The 23,872-nt window shown below is 38.4% G+C and overlaps 2 protein-coding genes and 2 long non-coding RNA genes across 6 annotated transcripts in view; 2 read left to right on the top strand and 2 right to left on the bottom strand.

The window, feature by feature from the left end:
• Positions 1 to 10,833, bottom strand: part of LOC100650708 (titin) — a 38,283-nt gene extending 27,450 nt beyond the window's left edge. The window contains exon 1 of the mRNA XM_048413897.1: positions 6,582 to 10,833. Coding sequence (XP_048269854.1) covers positions 6,582 to 10,286 — 3,705 coding nt within the window. The 5' untranslated portion in view covers positions 10,287 to 10,833. The remainder of the gene's footprint in view (positions 1 to 6,581) is intronic.
• LOC125386914 lies at positions 4,299 to 6,001 on the top strand. Its single transcript, XR_007227500.1, has 2 exons — positions 4,299 to 5,626; positions 5,698 to 6,001. It is a non-coding gene; the product is annotated as an uncharacterized LOC125386914 (long non-coding RNA).
• A 6,458-nt stretch (positions 10,834 to 17,291) lies between the features above and the next one.
• Positions 17,292 to 20,393, top strand: LOC110120129. 3 transcript variants are annotated; one of them, XR_007227511.1, is made up of 4 exons: positions 17,292 to 18,791; positions 18,875 to 18,949; positions 19,052 to 19,876; positions 19,981 to 20,393. It is a non-coding gene; the product is annotated as an uncharacterized LOC110120129 (long non-coding RNA). The 3 variants fall into 3 exon arrangements; XR_007227508.1 differs by having other exon boundaries at positions 18,875 to 19,140; positions 19,759 to 19,876; XR_007227507.1 differs by having other exon boundaries at positions 18,875 to 19,876.
• Positions 20,394 to 22,412: 2,019 nt separating this feature from the next.
• Positions 22,413 to 23,238, bottom strand: LOC100652331 (microsomal glutathione S-transferase 1). Its single transcript, XM_003402608.4, has 2 exons — positions 22,926 to 23,238; positions 22,413 to 22,833 (listed from the first exon to the last, which is right to left on the bottom strand). The coding sequence occupies exons 1-2, from the start codon at positions 23,052 to 23,054 to the stop codon at positions 22,510 to 22,512; spliced, it is 453 nt and encodes a 150-aa protein (XP_003402656.2). The 5' UTR covers positions 23,055 to 23,238; the 3' UTR covers positions 22,413 to 22,509.
• Positions 23,239 to 23,872: the final 634 nt, after the last annotated feature.

Raw genomic sequence — 23,872 nt, 5'->3', positions numbered from 1 at the left:
CAACTTTCCAGATAGTAACGTGTTAAGCGAACGAGTACAGCGTGAAGCAAACTCGTAGCAACAGCACGAGTCGAGGGAACACGATTATGCGAGTTTGTGTATACGCCGACTAAAGCGTGCCTGGATGCAGGCAAAATACACCACACCGTCAGCGGCTGTTTGCACGTTGAACAATCGAAAACAGGGCTCCTTGCACCTACTTTCAGAAGGACACCTGTCGTCACGCGACGAGAAATTCCGTACCATGTTTGAGATGAACACTAGGTTATTTCCAGAGCCAAGATACAACGATCACGTGTAAAATATTCAGAATATACTCTCGATAATTTTTAACGAACGAAACGAATTTCTACGTAGGTCCGACTTTTTCAATTATGCCCATAAGAATGCGGCATTTCATAAAAATCGGCCGATCTACTTATTACAATTAGTCGTTGTCGAGTCTAGTCGTTGTCGAACTTTACCATTTGTATCGTAAAATGGTAATTTCCCACGAAAATAGCACGAAATATAACTAGTGACCGAATTAGTCGAAAAACAACAATATGTTGGAGCAGTTGTAGAGATTCTCGCAATGCCAAACATTAAGAATACAATGAAACTGTTCGACTATAAGCTCTTTGCTTATTGCAGTGCCAATTTATTTGCTAACATCTTTTGTCACGGCGTACACAACAAACAAATTTGATAAGAAATAGAAAACAAATCACCGTTAGATGGTTTCGAAACTTCTACTGTCGTCTACAGTAGCTGGAGTGCGGTATTCTTGATCTGTAATACACCAAAAGATAATCGACTCAGACAAATCTATCCTGCAAGTATTATTAATAATACCCCGACATGTGGTCGCATAAATTTCCTAACAGATCGAATGACCATGGTCTACGATAGAGAATATCGTTGCTCTAATGTAGTTTCTTAGGTGGTCCGAAAAAACCCATTTATAGCGACGCGGATCGTTCCATGATGAAAAAGAAAGCCGAAGGCTCGAAATTGGCGTCATTAAATCGGTCAGAGTCAGAGCGGAGCGTGCATGCAATTAACTCCAGTGTTCTCGTTAAAGACGCTCAAAGAGTCCGGTTTCGATTGTTACGTTAATTGGATGGAAAAGAAAATAAAAGGTTCGCCGTGAGCGGCGGTTGAATTTCGCTCGGCGTATGTATACCTGTTGAATTTACCCTGCTTGCCGCCACGATGGAAGAAATTGATATTCACAGGGATATGCGTGTATGTGTGTGTGTGAAGAGAGAACCGAGTGCCAAGTATTTCATCGACCACCACGAGACCTCGAAACCGATGTCACGGCTACCAAACGAATCAACGCTATCGATAGAATCTATCTCCACGTAACTAGACTTCCATATCGATTATTCTATGAACCATAAAGCGATATACAGTGTGACTGACGAAAGTATTTGAACGCTCATAGAATATTTTTATGTAAATAGATAAATTCCAATTTGAAAAAGGAAATGGGATCTGTAAATTCATTTGTAACAGGATCTTATACAAATTATTATTACCTAGCAATATTTTTAATATTACCTTGTCACTATATCTGTCAATCTTCCTGTCAATCTCGAAAAATTTAATCCGGTTGCAATCCCCGAACATTTATATCTCAATCTCGCTATCATTTTGACAAAAAAAAAAAAATAAAAGATTCTACGTTTCTACATCAAAATTGGAAAGAGAAATAATGATGCGTACTGTAATAATTTTGTTATATCTTCGTCGAAATTAAGATATGTTTTAACGTTAGAAAGATGCAAAAATTACGAGATATCATGACTGAAAGACGACAGAGATCGCTACTATTTATTTATGTTATATAAGGTATTTTCGTGACCTGTGTATATTTGCAGCAAATCTGTTTTGATATCCAACCTTATCAGTATAATCATAGTAATCACATGCTATTATCTGCTAATGAAGTTACAAGAAGTTCTGTATTATACGCATAATATATCCAGAAAAGTTTTCTATAGTAAGACATTCAACTGCTTTCGTGGATCGTTATATTTCGTTTAATCTGAAAATTGTTCTAAACTTTCTTTTGCACGGCGCATGAAAAATTTCATCGAAAAATACGGTGTTTTACGAAAAATCAGGTCGATAAGAGGATCCAAAATAAGATTCTCTTTATCGTCTTGCTGAAGATTGGAGATTGCGCTTTCACAAAGTTTCAATCCACTTTGCCAAGATCAGATTCGTCAGTTTTTTCTCTCGTAGCGAGAATTTCTCGCATCGCATGCAAACTTCAGGCCGTTTTTTAATTTTCGATACTTTCTAACCTTTTTCTTCCTCTTCTTCTTTTAACGCGTGTTTCTAATCGAAGAACGACCATTATATTTTTCGAATACTCATACACCGTGAGCTTAAATTGGCGGTATGGTATAAGTGAAATCAGAGAAATTCTATGGCTCAAAATAAGACGAAAGTCAGGAATAACGGAAGTACATGTACATATTGTGTGTATTATATAAAATATTTTGAAATTTCATTAATACTGTAGCGAGACACGACTTTCGCGATCATATGGATCAAATTCGAAATTAATCTGAAAATAAATGCAGCAGGTACAAGTTACAAGACTGAAAGCAAAAAATTAGTATACGGCTATTTGAAACGTAACAATAAGTATTAAAAATGGCCCCATTGAATATCGAAGCACGTACTGAATATGATGTGGCTTCTATCTATATTCTCAAACTTCTTTCGAGCTTCATCGCATTCGTGATAATTATCGGGTTTCATTAGAGTGCGAGTGGAATTTCAAAATGTTTCTTATAACGCACGTTATTATACAATTATAATATATATAATATAATCATAGTTCGTAATATTATATTATTATTCTCATCGTCATAGTTGAAATCTATCTCGAAATAATTAAATATAATTAATGCTATAAGTAGTCTCATTAAATACATCGACGTTAATTAATGTAACTGTTAACTTACTTAACTATGTATGTAAATTTTACGGACTCTATGTTATAGTAACGAATATCTAATCTTGTAACTCTCATTTTTCTTATCTCAACATTTATTTTACGTTTTCAGGTACTGAACTATTCGACTATTTAAACTTTGTTAATATAATTATGTCACTTGGATCTCAGTACTGATGAAATTAAAAATTATTTTACGTAACATACATAAAATATTGATAAAATAGTTTCGTCAGCCTCTGTACATCACGAAGCAGATTAGATCTAGGCTTTTTAAACAAAGATCATATATTTTTCTTCACGAATGATTGCTATTGCACGCGTGAATACCGATTACGTGAAATAAATGAAAAATATGAAAATAATCAAAGAGTACAACGTGACTTTAGTTGATGCCCGAAAGGATATCTTTATGTGTTGCTACACGATGCAAATGGACGTTCGCAAATCTAACGATCTGTGCACGATGTTTACATTTTGTGGCGCGAATGCTCATAAATTTTACAGCTAGATTCTCGTTTGATAATGTGTTACTGAAAAACTGGCATTATCAACCTAAGCAAGGTTACACGAGCAGGTACGGTATATGTTCTTGGAATTCCATTCGTTATACGCTGGTTGGAGCTCGTAAACGATGACATCATTCACGTTTGGGCATTGATAATTCAACGCAATCGAAATGTTCTGCTTCGATTATACAGGAATGTTGTTAAGCACTGGTGAATACGTTACTTATCTGTCTATGCGTAAAATGTTGAATCATGTGACAGGCGATCATGACTATTCAATATAGAAGCAAGTAAGAAGAACCGAGATGATTGTGGCGTGAAATACAATTGGTTTCGCGTTTAACGGCCGATGACATCACTTCCAAACTTGGTCACTGTGTTTCACGGTGATTGTTTGTTACGTATCGCGTGTGTTCGTCAAAGGCTATCGCAGGTGATTAAGATACATGTGATCACAATGTATAATGTACATTAACGTTCAAAAGTATTCGGATTCTTCGATCATTACAAAGAAAATGGAAAGACACACGTTCAGTTTCAATATCAAATAATTCAGAAACACGATCCATTGACAATGTATTGAATGTTAAAACTGTTTCCCTATAAAAAACAAACAAAATAAAAAAATGTCATCCCTGCGAAGACTATCATCTTCGTATTGAACTTGGTCCCATTATTAATCGCAATCGTTTTCATAACATGTAACAACTGTCTTGTTCGTTGGAGGCGCTCGAGGAAAGGAACGAAACGCGAGACGAAGGAACCGGGTCAAAGGTTGGCAAACCAGTTAAACGACGAGCGTGACGAATTGACGGACAGATCGAGGTTCGCAAACGTAGAACTCGGTCGGTCGATCAGAGTTTAAAACGAAGCGAAAATCGAGATGAGATCACTTCCAAACTTGGCCACGCTCGATGCCAATTATTATCGCTTTACATATGCTCGATTGAAGTCGATAGCAGGTGATTGCAATTGCGTGCACGCGGCATACGTCACTTGGTATTCCGTTGCCTCTTATTAGCCAAATGCACGAACAGATATATTCATACTCGTTTCATCGTGGTATTACTCGATCGAGTTAATAACTGTTTACTGCCGTGGAGTTTGAAATTGTCGTGCTGTGAACGTTACTTGCCTCGGGGATTGCGGCGCTCGAAAGTGCTCCGAGCAAGAAAATCATTATGCGGCCGGTTCCTGCATCAGGCTAAACGTTCACCAGCCCGCGAACGGAAATATTTACGGTGTGTCGCGAATGTTGCAATGAAAACGAAATCACGGTGTTTCGATTAAGTGCTGTCGGTGGCAGAAGTGAGGCTGTAAAATTGATTGAGCGTTCAAATTTACGTCATTTAAGACAGACAGAAAGTATATTGATACTTATAGAAACCTTCCATGATATTTTTAAACTGATTTCACATTTGACCGATATCATCACAATGGACATGCGTCATTACGACTTTAATGAAATTTCAGAAAGTTTCGCATAACGCATCTAACATATTCGTAAAAATTTTACGTGGTATATCATGTATATAGTAAAATATATTATTGCCATGTTTTTTAATAAATAATTTAAATTTATAATTTAGTAATTCCATAAAAAGATAGTTAACGTTGTTTCTAGCTACTAATTGATCATTAGTTTAGACACTTCGGTCCAATTCACGTACTATAAATTCACCCAAGTGTTCGAATACGTTCAAGTACATACTACATTAACCAGATGACGAAATAAACGATTAATCGAATCGTCCAAACAGTTGTTCATTTTCATTAGGAAATGTTATTTAGCAATGAGTTTGACTACGTGTCGTGAGATAAAGTAAATCGTACATCGCGTCGTGCAAGCTGTTCGACGCTGTTATTGGTGTTAATTGAAACGCAAGCAAGATTTATCGGCAAAGACGTAAATGTTTTCGACGCGTTCCGTGATTGCAGAGGACGCTGCATAATGTGGTACTATAATTAGTCATGAGGAGAGACACTGCGTGAAACACAGATACAATTCTTTTTTTCCATATTTTTTTAACACTGCAACTGTCCTTCAAGACAGAACAGCCTTTTGCATGTACGTCGAAGAATATCGATAACATAAAATGGAACAAGCACGTTACTGTAAACCAGCGCATATCGTCTTACGAAAGAGGAATCGTTATGAAACATCGTGAGTACGAAGCATCGCGATATTTTGGCAATTGGAATTGTAAAAAGAGTTTCAACTTTTTCGCATTGCAGATTGACCCTGTATCAAGCATTCTCCTCGCTCTCCATGTTTCTCTCGGTGGTTCTGCTGGATCGCTAGATTACGTCAACTTTATTTTTAACCGAATAACGCGCGAGAACCTACGACCTTCGCCTGGTTTGGAAGTGAAAGTACTCGACGAACTTCTTCCGCGACTGTCTTTGTATTTATTTTATTTCCCTTGAAACATCGGTAACTCGATTATATCATTCGCTACACTCTGCCGAACTCACGCATTCTACTGATATTTATTTACAGAGAAAAGTCAGCCAATAAAATTCTTTTCCTATTCGTGAACTTGAAAGAACTTGAAAGATCCTCGTTCTTACCGTTATCCTTCCTTATTTGATTCTCTGATTTATTCATACCTTGCTACTACAGTAGAATTTTAATTATCCAAACTGTATAATCACGACACATGCGCAGTCTTTGTAATTCATTTTTGTCGAATACAGCGCCATGAAGGGGAATATCTAAAGATTCGTTTCTATATAACGCTATCTGTAACTATGGAAATACTTGCTAAAAGTATGGTAAATTTCCATTATGAAATCATAATTGTTAATGACCGAAAACATTTACACGGTATCGCGCATATATAGATGCTCTGGTAATCAATCATTCGTTCATTCATTAATCAATGTCCTAATAATCAAAGTTCTACTATACGACGATTTATCGTACTCTTATATGACTATTATTTCATCCTTACGTACTATGATTAAACCAAGTTTTACGCAAGATCTTGATTTCATAAAAGCATAAGGAAGCATCGTTTAAATGAAACGCGATTATCTTTCAAAGAATAACCTCCGCCAATCTATTTCCTTCCTTAAGAAACCAAAGGATTGACCAATAGTTACACGTCGTTACTCACCACATCTTTACGCGTGTCCGTTGTAAACTCGCTGATGACACGTTCCTCTAACACGTTGCGAACGTCCTGCACCGAGGTGAACGACGATTGATCGATTACGTAAGAAGATTTCTGAACTATATCAATATCCATGACATCCTCCCTGGTGTCCGTCATATCATGTTTCACGACTGAAATTTTCGTGGTATCATCTTTCGGCACGACAGAACTTGGTCTGTCTTTAGGTTCATCTCTTATGGGAGATTCTTTTGGTCTCTTTTTTTCGTCTACTGGTTCCTTCTGTTGGTCAGTCGGTTTCTTCTTCTGATCTTGTGGTTTCTCATATACAAACGAACCATCCCAAGTTGACGCGCCTGGTTTAGTCGGTCTCATAGATCTATCCACCGGACCTTTCTCAGGACTCTTAGGACGTCTTTCAGGAGACTTTCTCCCGTCTTCAGGTTGTTTTCCAAATGGTGATCGAGAAATCTCTCTTCGAAGTTCTCTTTCGGTATCTGTGGTGCGTTTCTTATCGTCGATTTCATGAAATATCGTTGTAGAGACCTTGGACGAATCAAAAACTTCGGAATCTGAAGCCAGAGTTCGTTCAAGCATCGTCGACGTGACAAATTCAGAAGTCTCCATTGTAGTGTCCGATAAAGTGATAGATTTTTCAGTGAGATAAGTCGGTTTCTTATCTTCTGGCAATTTTCCATTATCTACTGGCGACGTTCGAATGGGAGCTCGTTCATCGGTAGGACGACGTGAGACGTCTGTCGATGGTTTCTTATCGGTAGGCTTCTTCGCGGGTTTTTCGTAAACAAACGAACCATCCCACGTTGAAGCACCTGGTTTGGACGGTCTAAAAGAGCTGTCAGTTTTACTGGGGCTCTTAGGACGTTTGTCAGGCGACTTGGAGTCTTCTGGTTGCAACCCTTTATGTTCCAAAGCTTTCTTCTCGGGACTCTTAGATCTATCATCGATCGTCGCAGACTTCTGTATCGTCGTTGGAACGCCATTACGAACAATTACTGTCTCTACGGAACTCGTGGAGTAATCCACGTTCGACGAATCGGTATAGCTCTCGTGTGTGGTAGACTGTTCCAATACAATGGAATTGCTATAAACTTCTGAACTAGTAGATACTTGCTGAGAAGTATCACGAATATCCAAAGTGGTGTCACTGATGTGCTTTCTCGATTTCGGTATTGGACTTTCTCTTGGTTCAGGTCGAATTTTATCTGCCGGTCTATCAACGGATTCTCTGCTAGACGGTCTTTTCGTTTCTGGCGATTTCTCCATGACGAAAGTTCCATCCCAGGTCGACGAACCAGGCTTGGTAAGCCTGGTATCTCTTCCTTTAGGTGTTTTGTCAGGAGTTTCTGGTCTACTCGATGTTCTGCTCGATGGACGATCTTGGCGAGCAGGTTGCACATCGTAAACAATCGTCTCGTGTACGGAAGATAAACTAGAATCTTTGACATCGGTGAAACTCTGTTGACTCGATGAATGTTCGACTACGTACGCCGTTGATGAAATTTCCGCCTCGTTTATCGAATTGTCCTCTGTAACGTCGCGAATGATGATGGAATCGGTCGGCCTTCGGCTATCCGGCTTTCGACGTTCATGAACTTGCGGCTTTTCGTAAATGAAACTGCCATCCCAAGTAGATTGGCCAGGTTTGTAACATCGCGAAGTAGTGTCACGGGTAACTGATTTTTCTGGAGTTGATCGTCGAGGAGAACCTCCATCTCCGGAATCTTCTTCTATAATTATTTCAGAAACAGAGGTCACCTTTTCGCTAGTTTTTTTCTTCTCGTCGGTGGATGTAGCGTATTCCACGACGTACGAAGACGAAACAGACTCTGACATACTGGAGATATTCTGCTCCTCCGTGACGTCTTGAACATCCACGGAATCGTGTCTTTTCGCGCTCGTTCTAACCACAGTTTTGTCACTCGATAATTTCTTACCGCCATCCTGTGGCTTTTCGTATACAAATTGTCCGTTCCACGTTGAATCACCGGGTCTCGTAATTTTTCCTCCTCTAGTAGACGACGATCTGTCTCTTAAAAGCTCCGTTTTACTAACAGGTTTTCCATCGATGTAAATTTCCTCCGTGACATCTTTGCGTTCTTCCGAAATGAACCTCGAAGAGTCCGTGCCGCCTTGTACCACGTGGACAACGTTCGAAGATTTCTTTTCGTAAGATCCGTCAGAACTTTTCTCCTTGAAATCCGTTCTCTGTGTTGATTCTATAACATTATCTCCACCAGGATGATGAAAGACAGAAGCATCTGACACGTTCCTTTTTCTTGTTTCTGGTGTTTTTTCGACCATAAATGTACCGTCCCACGTAGACTCTCCAGGTTTCGTGTATCGAGTCGATCCTTTCGAGTGTACTTCCGTCGTAACTTGCCTCTGTCCTCCGGCAAAATCGATCGTATCCTCAGAAACCTGTTTGTGAATGTCGCGACCGATCGAGTTAACATTTCGATCAAAACTTTCGATGTTAGTGGAGCTAGAACGACCCTCGTCGATGATAATTTTCGAGTCCTGTATTACCGTCGACGATGAACGCTGATCGATAAACGAACTCTCAGAGATTTCAATGCTCGACATGCTCTCTTGTACATTATCGGTGTTAACTTTGGACACCAAGCGATCTACTTTTGCCTTGTCTATACTGTCCCGGTCTGTTCGAGACGTATCGACTTTTCTCGAGACGTCCTTGTCTTTAGCCGGACTTTCGCTAATAAACGTGCCATCCCACGTAGACTGGCCGGGTTTGTTGCACCGCGTGACAACGTCGCTAATTTTGTCCGCTTTTACGCTGCTCTTCGCGGTGCTTTCGCTAACAGTGGCGTTGGAGGAAGAATCGAGGATGACCTTGTTACTGGCTATTCTGACATCATCCGTATGTTTAACTCGACCTACGTCCGAGGGTACGACCGTGGTCTCCTTGTCAATGATACGACTCTGAGTGGCTGTTACTCTACCGTTGTCATCGAGTTTTTCACCTGATTCGTGGATCCTCGAGATATTCGCGAACGTTTTTCCATCCTTGGTTGTCTCTTCGTACGTTTCTTTACTGGCTTGTTTGCTTTCGTATGATTTCGATGACGTATGTATTCTAGGAACGTGATCACCGTTCACGATACCGTTGGAAGTCGTCGTCTTTGATAGCTGATCGTAATAATCTCCCATCGAAGACGATGTTTCCACGACCATCGAAGAGGATATAGATTTCTGAATAGTTTCTGCTCGAGACTCGCTGCGACTCTCGGACGATCTACTAACTTGTTCCAACGTTTCTCCTCGATGCCCATCCGAACGTACCTCGACGTCCTTAACATTTTGTGGACTGTCACGAACAGTTTTTCCCTGTTTAACAGACTGCATCTGTTCTTGCGCTATAAAGTCCTGAGAACTCTTACCCGTTCTATATGTAGACGTACTTTGACCAACAGTCTGAGGAGCAGACTCGATCACCTTAATTACGTTACCCTTGGAATCCATGATAACCTCGCGACTCGCGCTGGTTACCTCGACGACGCTGCTCCTAGATTCGCTCTCCATAATCTGTGTCGCTTCCTCGACCATGCTCGTCGACGATACCATCTCGACCGTCTCAACGGTTGTCATATCCGAAGAACTAGAAGAAGTCGTGGCAACTTCCTTCGAGCTCCCCTTGCTCTTTCCACTCGTCTTCTTGTGTATAGTCATTTTAACTCACTTCTATTCACAGTCGTATACCGATCTTTCATGCGAGTGCAACAACACGAGGTAACGATTCAAAGGGCAAACTCGCGTCGCGCACCGAAACTGTAGGAAAATAGACAAAAACCGAGAACTATCCGTATGTTTACTTTCTATCACGATAGGAAACACGCGACTCGGCGATCACTCGAGCCGGACTGAAGCTTCACTACGACCGGCCTCGTTTGCAAACTCGTTTCTCTTCGTCCCTCAAGGCTCGGTCTATTATACCGTGTATACCAACGATTATACACACTCTTTGCCTTTTCCACTGTGTCCCTTTGTTTCTTGTTCTCTGCGTGTCTCGGTATAACGTATACGTGTGTTAAATCTGCGTGCCTCGGTGCAGAACGCGCCGTTAGAATGGTAAACGCGGGAGAAAAGATTCGTTTTGATGTTCACGGTCCGGTACCGCGAGTCGATGTGGCATCGACGATGGCTCGCTGGCCCTAGTGACCACACCATACACCGTTGCTCTCCGTCACTACCATTGCCACGACGTACGCGAACCACGACTCTTTTGCCTGGAGAACGCCGATCCGGCCTCCCTACTTTTCTCTCGTATGTCGCCCGGCGTGGGATGTTACCGCGTATTCGCTCGTGTCTCGCGTCTGTGTGCGTGCACACGATCCTTCTAGCCAATTCTTATTGTGCACCGTTCTCGAGTGAGTAGGCGAGATACAACTCTTCCTCTCTTCTTCTTCTTCCCAAACCGGGTCTTGTCCTCGTTCGACTTCTTTGCCCGCTTCGCCTTTGCCCGATCCTCTTTAAGGATAATCCACCTCCAAACGCTCTCTCGCCGTCTTTTCCTCCGTTTTGCGTTTCGCTGCGCGAAAATTCTCACCTCGAATCGTTCATTCTGGTGTGGCATTTTTACCAAGAAGCAGAATGTTTCCCGTTTCTGTCAACGTCGCGAGACGACTAAAAACGACTTTGCTAATACACCACGCACATACACGTGCTTATGTGCATTCGTTAGAAGAGTACACATACTGTATCAACAATATTGTATAACCGCCTGCAGCGCGAGCGTGTCTATCTACGTTTCGTTACGCTCTACGGTTATTTGTCTACTTCAAATTATGAGTCTGCTTTGACTGATCGTAAAATTCGTTCTAGCTCCTATCGACGTTAACGTAGGAACGTTGACTCGTAAAAGGATAGTTGTTGTTGAAGAAAAATTCTTTTATTAAAAGTACATAAGTTAATATTCTCGCATTCTTAATTTGTAAACCACGGAAGACGAGCTGACTCATCGCTCAGATTGCATATTTGTTAGATATGACGATGTATTTATTTAGAAATCACCTATCCTTTTCACATTTGAATTAAAATGAATCATATCATATTTACATTTGACGAGTTACTAAAACCGAAGTATCTAAGATCCTTTTTTTTTTTATTATTATATTTCTAGATTCGTGATTCCAGAAAATTTCTAATTAAGAAACGATCCAATTAATACATTAAACGTCCACGTGACGCTATATACGTCGAATCTTCGATAATCATCTATCAACCGTATCTCGCTGATTACCGATATTCTATCACAAAAGTTCTTGATCATTACATAAACTCTCACACCGCTTCTCTCACGCTACTTCATTTACAATCCAATGCCGTAAAATTCGCATCCAGATGCAAGAAGTTGTTCGTGTTCTCGTCATTCGATACGCATACTTATCTAGCGCTACAAATACGCGCACCGATGCAATGGTCGATTCGTTCATGCTACAAGTTCATCCTATTGTGTAACGACAGCTCTAACTGGCCAAACCTTTTCTGTGGATTTTTTTCATATCGAATGATAAATACGGAAGGTCTTCGCGTTCCGATCGCTAAATTCCATAGTCTGTTCAGTCTGTACACGTACGTACGATATTTACCAGCGTTGGACCGTCTTACAACAATTTTATGGAGGCCCGTCGACCGAAACAGCCGCTCTGTTTCGTTCGCGGCGAATAAAGCCCGTAAACGCACACCCTCTATTTTTACGCGTCGCGTTCGCTCGCTGTAAAAGCACGTACGGTTTTCTCTTTCATTCGGAGGCTGACGTGGCGCATTAGGCGAAACACGTACAGGAACAAAACTCTCTTTGGACGCGACTTTATTCACGTGTGTGGCCGCGCGTGTACGGCTTCAGCTTCTTTCACGGCGAAAGATATTGCAACCGAAGCGTAGCCGACATTTACTCTTTTCGCTTTCCATCGTAAGAGATTACGTCGACGACGATACCACGTACGCGCGTCGCGTTACAGGTACAAATGCAATTTTCGCCCCCTCGCGTTGCCGAGCGTGTTCACCGGAACACGTTCGCCTCTTCTACTACGATTCGGTATACACGGAAATCTGTAGCTGTTCTTTCGAGCAACGTGTCACAGACAAGCAGAAAGAGACGACAATGTTCTTATTTATAAGCATATAGCGATTACGACTTTGAATAGGCCCGTTGTTGAAGATAAAAACTTGTACTCCTATGATGATTACACGAGCCGTGTCTGTAGGTTCTTTATCCCTTGGACTACTTAGTTTCTAAGATACGGATCAGATAAGAAAAGACTATGGTCGTTTGTTTAAGTATTATAATAATATTTAAAAAATCTTTATGATGCCAATAGATACGGACGAATTGCATATCGAATTATACCGTACAGTTTGTCAGTGATTATACAAATAATTAAAACCTATTATTTATTGATTCTATTAAGGAGATCCGTATTACTTTTAGCTATTAGTTCGTCATTAATATAACGTTCGTGTACTGTTCCAACAAATCGACCAAAGTGTCCAGGTGCTCATATGCGATAGCGTATATTAGGACTGAAGCTTGCATGAACGCGAGGTTCGTTCATTCATCCATAATACCTTATACTAATCATCGCGTTTCGTATGAAAGCAGCAGGTGTTCTAATTCTTACGAACTCTACGTAACTATCTAATTACATTTTCTAAAGCTCTCTAACCGCTTCAACGCATTCATGTCACGACGATAACGAGCTTTCCCTCCAGTGAAATTTAATTACACTTCCATAACCCATAATTAAGAAACGGACAAATATGTCGTCTACGTTTACATCTTCATTCGATCTGGATGCGCATGTTTCTCTCGATAAACCGCCTCGTCAACGAGCTTTGAACTTTCAGAACTCAGCAGTGCAATTACGTACGATAATAGTGACGAAAGAGAAATTATGTGCATTATCGTTCGCGATACGACATGTTCGTTTTCTGAAGAAATAAAATCGCTCGCGAATAAGCACGAATACGAAATGAACGTGTCTGGAGGAGAGGCAGAGCAGAAGGGGATAGCTCGGAGAAACCGGTCCTTCGTGATGTCTCGATGTAAACCAGGCGATGACGTAGGCCGTGGAGAGCCACGATCGCCGCGTTCCCCTTAGAGGTGTCGGTCTGGCTCAGCAATGGCCATTATTTTCACGTGCACTATCGCAGATATAGTGGCTGATTGCACCACTGACGATGTCGTTAACGAGCTAGCAGAGTTGAAGGAATTATTGTTAGATTGCCCTGTGATACAAATGGAGGTGCGGTAACATTGAAATTTATCGCACGGAATTGGCTTGCCCTGGGAGACTTATCGCCAATGTCAATGCCGTGTTTCCGACAGCCTCGAGATCTCCAAACTATCCTTTGAACGTTTCCAACTCGTTGACTCCCTATAATTTATTATTTATTAACTAGCATAAACGTTTTAAGACGCCGTACTCTGCTGTCTGAAGAATACCGTTTGGTTACTTCAATTCATGAATATTCTGATCGTCACACGATTGAAATTTATATGTTTCGCCTGTGGATTATAATATTTAAAGTTTAGAAAGTATCACGTTGTAATAGAAGTACGATAAAAGCGGGTCTTTCATTTTATAATATCATTTACGCTTTATTCAACATTTTTTAGTCGATCTTACTTCATATCTTATTTTAATCATTTCGAAATAATTAGAAACACTGGTTACCGGAATCTATTAGGTTGTCCGAAAAGTTTCTTTCATTTCATAAAGTGATAATAGATGAGCAACAATTTCTGTTTTATATTATTTTCCATTTCGTTCTGATTCTATTATTATGCTCGTGCATAATTCAATAAACTAATATAAAACAAAAAGCATTGTGCGTCTATTATTTTCTTATAAAACGAAAGAAACTTTTCGGACAACCTAGTATTTTTTATTTTGTCTTCCTATAACGATTTCAACTCTGACCAATTCGAACTTCTTGTACGCTAAGGCCTTTTCATACTATTCGTTAATGGATAAATAACGTTGTTGCATAAAGACAATTTCCACGTACCTCAGAGTGACGTTACATCGTCGATGAGCTTTCTTTAAACGCGACATCATTGCCTGATTTGTTATTAAGTATTACACAAACCGAGTAAGAATCTGTCTGTCCTTGGTTAAAATAAATAACCCTATGATGCAACAGGAAATGCGACGTTAAGCAGAAACGTCGAAAGGATAAATGTACGCGTAACTTTGATGTCGCATTGATCGCGATCCAACGACCTTCGAATCCGAGACACACGATATTTTACTTCGATAGGATCACTAAATCGACGTTGAATCATTACGTAGGTAGTATCGCATACGATATAAAGGAAGCACGCTCTTTCTTTAGTCTGATGGCCTTTAACGCTTTTCCTTCGACTTTTCGCTCGGATGCATATTTAATAAGCACCTGTACGCAACACGCCGAGGTACGTTTAGCGAAAACAGCAATTTTACATCGATCAAAGAATTAGAACTATTTTTACAAGTTGTTTAATCCATTAAACACCAACGTTGCGCCAATGTCATATTTCGTTCGTAATTGATTTCAATTCATTTAAATTATATAATACAATTTCGAAGCTTAACATTATGATTATACACGTTCCATGTACATATTATTCATTCGTCACATAAAACTATAGTTTCGTTATTATTTATTGCGATCTTTACAAAACTGTTTCGAAAGACGTAGGCAAGAAACGAGATATGTATTCTCGAAGCTTGAACGAGCTGTTTGAAGGGATTCATTATCGACAAGATAGACAAGATTTTTCAAGAGAAATTTCGTGAAATCGTCATAAATAGCAAATATCTAATTCTTGTTAAAAATGTGTCTTAACTTTCGCTACGATTTTCCCAAACAACCTACAATTATTTTAACACGCTTTTTATCCGAATAAAACAATACGTTACTCTATTTGCCTTTTACAATATCATTTATACGTTCTCGCAACTTTCGCAAATTATTTCATTGCATGATCCTTAACGGATCAAACAATGGGATGACACACGGCTGGTTCGGAGAAAAGTCGTAAGGTCCTAATAAGGAAATATTTTGCGATCGTTCCGCGAATACATCATCGATTTCTGACCGGTATAGGGCTGCTGAAAAAAATCGAGGACGCAAAGTGCATACGATTGATCTCGATCTCGACGATCGATTTCGGTTATGGAGCGAAAGTACCACGCCCGTCCCGACGCGTTTCCCGTAAAAAGTGTCGTCAGGTCATGGCGTGGGTAGGAACCGTGCAAGCGCTGCTACGCGAAACCAACTTCGATGCTCCGTATTTGGTGAATGCGTTGAAATCCGTAGGCGAACCAGTAACCGGTCGACCGCGTCATCCGGAGACCGACAAGTATACTACATAGGAACTACCACGTTCGGAATAGAAACGCCATTGAACAAACGTTTACGTTTACGTATATGTTGTTTCAATACGTGCATTCTTCGTCTTCATCTTCGAAGTGGCAGACTAAACGAGAATTCCTGGAACTTCTATCGAACTATGAGTCATTTCTATGAATCGTTGCTCATTTGCTATTCACGCATGATAGTTGTCGTTTCTTTCCATTTTAATATCGATGGAAATTGAGTGACCGTGATAATTAAGCTGTAAGCGTTTGGACACTTCGGTCAACTTGTCGTAATGGTATGTGAATTTCAATAGAACGTACAAATTAATGACGAATTGGTAATTAGTAATTAGAAATAACACTTATACTATACCTTTAGAAAACCAGCAGGCTATAAATCTAAATTAGTTGTTAAGAACGTTAATAACAACGTATTTTACTAGTTATCACATATGTTGTTATAAATTATCATTTGTACATAAAAGTACCCACGCATTTACGAAACTCGCGTGTCCTAATTATAAAATCATTAGATAAATATCAAAAATTATCCTACGAGCATCCCTAGTTTAGCGTTGTCACTTTCTCAAAGAAGCAAGAATAAAAACTGAACAGAAAAACAATTGGGACGAAAGAGTTAAGAATGAGTATACTTGATATGGTGGCGAGGTGAAACTTTGCAAAAACGAAGGGGTCTATTTATTTGTAAATTCGCATCCACTCGTGATCCATTCGTATTTACTTAAGAAGAAGGACACGATCGAATTCCAAGGCGCGGTTATGCCGCGACGCCTTGATCAGAAACGCTTTCCAGTCGCTAGTGTATCGCAATGTTACATGTAATGGATCGAGATCGATCGTTTCTCACGGACGTCCGTCGATCTTTATGGTTAACAGGGTTAAGTATATATGAAGAAAAAGTCAACCGCCTCGCGTAAATCAGGCTATCCTTTTCCACGTCCCTCTCGGGAGAATCGAAAGCTTGCCCAACTTGAAAGACGGCCCCGGCTGGCTCCTTTTATAATGGATAGCGCTATAATGAAGCACGGTACAGCGCGTTCTCTTATTAATTAACGTTAAAAGGGAAACTTTTGTAATTCCGCTTCTAAGACGAAGCGATGTACTCTACAACGACCCCTGCGCGCCATTCTATCGTCCTCAAGATCTCGAGGTATCGGCCCTCTCTCGGAAAATAACGCATTCGTGGATAATTAAAATACCTCTTTCGAATTTTCCTCGAATAAAAAACTCGTTTCTGTCTGCTTTAAGAGATCTTCCTAGTTTCCAAAACTTGAAATTTATGAAGCATCAGTAGATGTTGCTGCATCGTTCGAATTAGGATTTTGCAAATATTCGTAAAATTCGGTTTTCACGGACAAGAATACCATAATCTTCTTTGCTAGTCCTTTTATTCCTCGATATCTTTGTATTATTCTAGTTCGGATAATAGCCACGCGTCTATGGATTGAGAATGTATTGGCACGTTGAATTTTTAGGTAACTACAGTGTCTAATATTAGTTTCTCGTGTGCTTTGTATGACATTACGGAAATAGCATTTCTATGTATGGTCCTAATTCAATGGACAATGGATATTTTCCAGAAAATAATGATGGTTTCTATAATAACGTACCAATTCAAAAGTTCTTGGCCGGAACATCATTCTTATAACGCACTTTGACCTTGTTCTCATCAGTATCGCACAAGGCGAAACGAACGCACGGTCACGCATGGTTACCGTTGAATACGTAAAATACGTCACTCTCATGAAGTCATCAAAGCTATTGCCGCATATTGTTGTATAAATTCTATGCCCGCACGGTGTACATGATACCTTCTCATATTTAATTTTCAGTAAATTTCGTATTCTCGATGAAATTATCGTCAATGTAAAATTTCAGTTCAGTTATGAAAAAACATATTGCGCGACAGACCCTTTAGAAGCTACAGAGCAGGTTATTCTGAAAGGATCAGTTTTATCGAAGTGACAATTACATGATAGCGAACAGTGTTTCGATATAAATAATAAAGTGCAGCGTGAAGAACGTGTAATAATGTGATCAACGAAGCCAAACGAAATTACATTATACCGAATGAAAAGATCGTGAAGCGGTTTAACTAGCAGTTTCCGAGCGTATAATGAAAAATTTGATGGTAATTTCATCAGCGAACCGACCATAAAAATGAGTACGCTCGAACACACTGATCGCTTTAATCCCACGATAATGAATAAGGATGCACGAAACGAGGACACATCCATGTATCGCATTGATTTACGTTAAAGGAAGCTGATGGTCCCGCGGCATCGGAAGCATAACGAAAAAAAGGGGCAAGAAGAGGCGTCGTCTCTCGTTGCGTTCACGGCAAACAGCCCATAAGCGGACATACCAATTTCACATCTCGTCTCGAATGAGATGGTAGGGGGATGATACGAATGCATATACAGAATGTATATGATGTCATGGACTGTTTCGTTCGGTTTACTCATGGCAAGGGTAAAGTCTCCTCGCGGACAATTCTTAATACCGCGATAAATATTCGAGAGTGTTGGTAAGAACCACGGAGATACGAGTACGTAGCCAGCCGTACGCGTACGTAAGTAGACGACAGATCGCGTTTCTCCGTATACGACCATGACACTAAATTACAGACTTATACAGTGGTTGTCAATCTGCATTTACAAGTAAGATCGTACCATATACGCGCGACGCGACGCAATTAATCATCTTTTTCGTGTACTTGAGAAACCAGACTGCCCAGACCCAATTCAAAGCGTCATTGTCATGCCGAGTGAAAAGGGAGCCCAGAATTAGGACACTTGATGCAAACACGGTGAGAAGCAAATAGTAAACATGATACATAATTGATCGAAAAGTGTGCGTGACGTTGATTAATCATACACCTTTATGCTGCAGAAATATGTATCAAGGCAGATTTCGTTGTCACAAAAGGTGACAGTCACCCGCTACGGTGTTGATATCAATAGAAATGTAATTACGATCTTGATATTAATTTTGCGACGAATTGAATCATGGTCAGGGATGAATTGGTGCATGACAGCCGATACGATGTAATTTTGTTCGTTGATTCAGGCATAAGATGAGACCATATGATACGGAAAACTGTCGGGAGCTATCGATAACCGCGCGCGGAGCAGACCACAGGCGGCATTGGCACGCACGTAAGGGTCCCCTTATCTCGGGAACAGAAACCACGGGGTCAATACGCCACCGCTTTGTAATCAGCCGCGTACCATGCACGCTTAAACGGATAATCATATTGACCGCTCGCCAATATTAACATTTTTCGGAAAGCTATTGCAAGGAATCAGCCTGCTAGCCTACATATTGCTCGAGTGCCCTCACACGCGAGCTCTATCTTCTTCGCATAGAGTTTTATCGAGATCAACGAAACAACGGGGATCGTGCTTATACAAGGACGCATCCACGCGGACGGATACACATATACTCGTATATCTCTCTAGCGTTGCAGATGCGGTTACCAGAGAGAGAGTATTGATGAAACAATAGAAAGTACATGAACGCGGTACTGAAAGAACAGACCATATCGCGATCCACATACGCTCGGAATGCGAATGGTTGAAGTAAATGCGATGAAAATCGATCACAATTGTCGCATGAATGCACCCTTATATTCGAGGCACGATGTAATAGAGGATATATGTATAAGCACGATAGATTACCGTTTAAATATGAATAACTCCGTTTCTATTTTCACTTTTGTTTTTTTGAAGAAAAATTAATTGCGTTAATTGATCGATACTTTCGTGCACTTTAAGGTCTTCAAAGGAAATGCTACTCTTATATATGAGGAAATCGGATCATGTGTAGAGCCCCTGTATAGCGGCAACCGTTATTACACCGCTGTCGGCTGTATGGTAGCATCATTAGCGTTGTGTAAGTCTTATAACCTCTCAGTGCAAAATTTAAATTTCAAATGTTAAATAGTAATTTTTCATTACGCTCGAACGAGTAATTATGTAAGTAAAGATATTTTCTAGTTTTGTACGAATCAAATTTCAAGAAACTAGAAGACTGTAGAAATTGCGCTTTCTGGAAGACAGATCAAAGACGACCCACGTCCGATTTCATGTACCATGCACAAAGGCATCTGTATTACATCGGATCAAAGGGAGAAAAGAATTTACTTTACGTTCTTCGCTTAACGTACGATCTTTCTTCTATTTTACATACGAGTTAAACAGTTGAAATGTTCTAAGATAAAAAGCTATTCACGAATCTAAAATATCGTGTATTCAAATGTAACCAATATAAACGATATAACTTTTTAAACGATACTTCATAATTTTTCACCTTTTCTTCCACTTTCAAATGACTACATAATTTTTATTACAAATATTTTAAGAATATTGATAAATATTGATAAGAAAATTTCGATAAGTTTGAAAAGTTAAATTAACACTCACCTTTCAGTTATATTTTCCTAGTAGCGTTTCTACACAACATATCGATCATCGTCTTGAGGGAAGATGACAGTGGTTCCTCGATCACTGTCCAATTGAGGTGTCGTGGCGCTAATCGTCTGGAGGTATGAAATGAGATAACGCATTGTTTTCCGAAGAAACCGAACGAACGTTTGGCACACATTCGGTAACGGCGGGACGCCGTTGCACCGACGGCGGTTCGCACCTCACAGATACATCGCGACGTCTGACGTTCCCGCGCCCATTGCCGTCGAGACAACGTCGTCATGACGACCGCGCATAACAACCTTTACCCATGCGCATATCGTTTCTATTACGTAGATTATAAACGCGGCAATATACGGACCAGAAATGATTTTTGATAAAATATAACCAATAAAAACGGAACGTGGTAAGTGTGTCTTGATCATTTTTACAGTTTAATAAATGAAAAAATTATCACATTCTTTAATTTTATATCCATTTCCGTACGTTTATATTAAAAATATGTGTACTTAACCTGTGAAAAAAGTAAAATAGAGAATATGAACTTTTAAAATTTTGGACCTATACTATTAAAAAATATAAAAATTGTTCTTTTTGTATTTTGTGCAATATGTCCGTTTTATCACAAGTAGAAATATGATTGTTTTTTTTTAATAGCGAGTAGACATAATTTGGAATAAATTTGATAGAATAGCTTACTTATAATGTAAAAAATGAAAGAAGTAATTATAGTAAAGTTGCTGATGTTTACATATGTAAGTAGGTATTACTAATACAATTAATAATTCCTTTATGAAACAGTAATATTCCACATTTGAACTTGATCTATAGAATCTCTATGACTTCTAAATTTACATATTGCATACATTACATATATAGATATTATAAATATGTAAGCAGAAGGAATAAATTAACATTAATATTTGATTCTTCCTTATATAAATTTTCTACATAACTAAATACTTATGTCATCGATTTCACTATAAGTAACTTTATATTAAACTAATATTTATATTTTTATCATATTCATCTATGCTTCATATATTGACTAACTTTTACACTACATTTTTTAGTTTTTATTCAACACGTTAATTGAGTTGACTTTGAGCTGATTCAAACTGAGTTTGAGCAATTTCATAAATGATTATAAATATTATACTTATAATATTAAGTACTTCATGTGTTATCATTTGTTCATATGTTCAGTTTGCAATATAACGCTATATCATAATATAGAATAAAAGATATAATTTTCTAACGATGGGCTATAATTGTTGGAACTCACAAAAGTCACTCTTCTTTTGTTCTGCTTGTAAAAACAAATCAATCAGATCATGGTATATTAAATTATAATTACATTTGTTTTACTTCTCCCTTTTATACTTTATCATAACACATTCATGAACAAATCAACATACCTATTTAACCTCCTGAAATTATAATGTTCTTAAGAAAATCTGTGTTCAAATACTATACATCCTATATTTCTAAAGAATATTTCTCTACTCAAAGAATATGTATCCAAGCCAGAAATAAAAGATCCAGTGCATTTAGGGTACATTCTAAAGATAATCATGGCATTTAATCATATTATTTTCATTTAATAAATTAGACTAATCTTTTCTAAATATTCAACAAGCTGGACATATTGTAGAATTAGATAATATATCCTTTTTAACTTGTCAAATTATTAAACACTAGAAAATATTCTATAATAATATAAAGTTTTTATTCAAATATTTCCATTGAGTAACATCTATATTAATTGGATTTGTTGTAACAATGTATTCTACATAAAATATAATTCTGTTTTATAAATAAAAAATGATAAACTATGTTACAAAAGTATTAAGCGTTATATATCATCATTCTATGAAATGAAAGTCTTTTTCGTTATGAAATGTATGATATTAGTTATCTGCAATTTATTTTGAAGTTAGTTGATAATAAAAAATGAAGGAAATAGATAGGTTCTTTTGATGTGGATAAAGTATCAAATAATCTAATCAATAGAATTTCTTGATATATTTTACCAACAACTACAACATTAGTAAACAATAAAGAATATATCAAAACAAAGATAAAATCTTAACATTGAAATTACAAATAGTACAACAGAGTACTAAATGCTTGATATGCAGTAATACCAAAACCTACAAAAAAGGCTAGTGCTCTATGAGGTTGTTTTGAGAAAATAGCATATGCCACTGTGTGAACAAATCTAGCAATTACAAAAGCCCTAATTAAAATTGAAGCTAACCATGTAGAAGGTCCTGTGGTTAACCAAGCGAATGTAACAATATACCATATAAGAATATTTTCCAAATCATTTAAATGTGCTCTGCGTACGCGTTCAACTTCGGGATCATTGGTATTAACTTTTGATCCTTTTAACGTTTTTGTATCCTCGATGTTTGCAAATGCCTGGAATAGATATAAAAATTATATTTTCTGTTTTCGCATACAATATAAATATAGATAATTTTGTATTGCAAATTAATGAAATGTATACGTACCAAATTTTTAAATCTGTAGCGTGCAGTTAATGGTGCCATCGCGAGTAATTTTAAAGCAAGTATACTTCCCCAAAATGCAAAAATTTTGAAAAGTTCGGGATCTACAAGACTTTTGTTTAAGGTGGACATTATGAATGTCGTATATTATGTATAATTCCGTGTAGATTAATTCGATAAAGTACGTTACATAAATCGTGTCTTGCGAATTGCGTTAGAACGTTTGCTACGTTCAAGGATTCTAACGAGACTATCCATGGTATTAGCGTTACATGTTAAAATGGATGTGCAAAGTGGGGATGCGTATAAAAAAAAAGCTAATGTCATCATGTATCAACATGTTTTTTATGAAGATTTTACAAAACTAATACGAGTAAGAAACGATAACGATATCTATTGAAATGTGTTTTCATATTTATTCTTATTTCAATATTAACAATTCATAGATATGTCCTTTATCTTTCTTATGCTATGTAATATGTATTGTATTTTTCAATTAAATTCAAATACGTGATTTGACTATTCATATATGCATTAGTCATATAGCATGTAGTATATAGATTTCATATAACACTGGATTTTTGTATTCTTATCCAACGTTATCCAATGAGAATACGTTACACGATGGTTCTCTCTGATTGGTGCTTGCTGTTACTACGAATACAAAAATATATAGTCAGCACTGCCTTTAGCACGAAGGATTTAAGCGACAAATAAGTATGTATAAGTAGCGTATGTACATATATCGCTCCTTTACGCGTCACGTGATTGGAGACGTACTTTCCAATCAGGAAACAGGAAGTCTAGAAATTTATTAAATTGTCTATTAAATTGCTCCAAGTTTTTAATCGCCAATTAGAATAACGCAAAAGAAATCTTTTCTATCAGTTCAAATACAACGATTGTATTTTAGATATATTTTTATTTGAAACTCGTCGACAACACACGGG

Source organism: Bombus terrestris, chromosome 2 (assembly GCF_910591885.1).
Source record: "Bombus terrestris chromosome 2, iyBomTerr1.2, whole genome shotgun sequence".
Lineage (NCBI taxonomy): Eukaryota > Metazoa > Arthropoda > Insecta > Hymenoptera > Apidae > Bombus > Bombus terrestris.
Note: the sequence above shows the minus strand (reverse complement) of the source record. Positions and strands in the feature narration are given on the sequence as shown.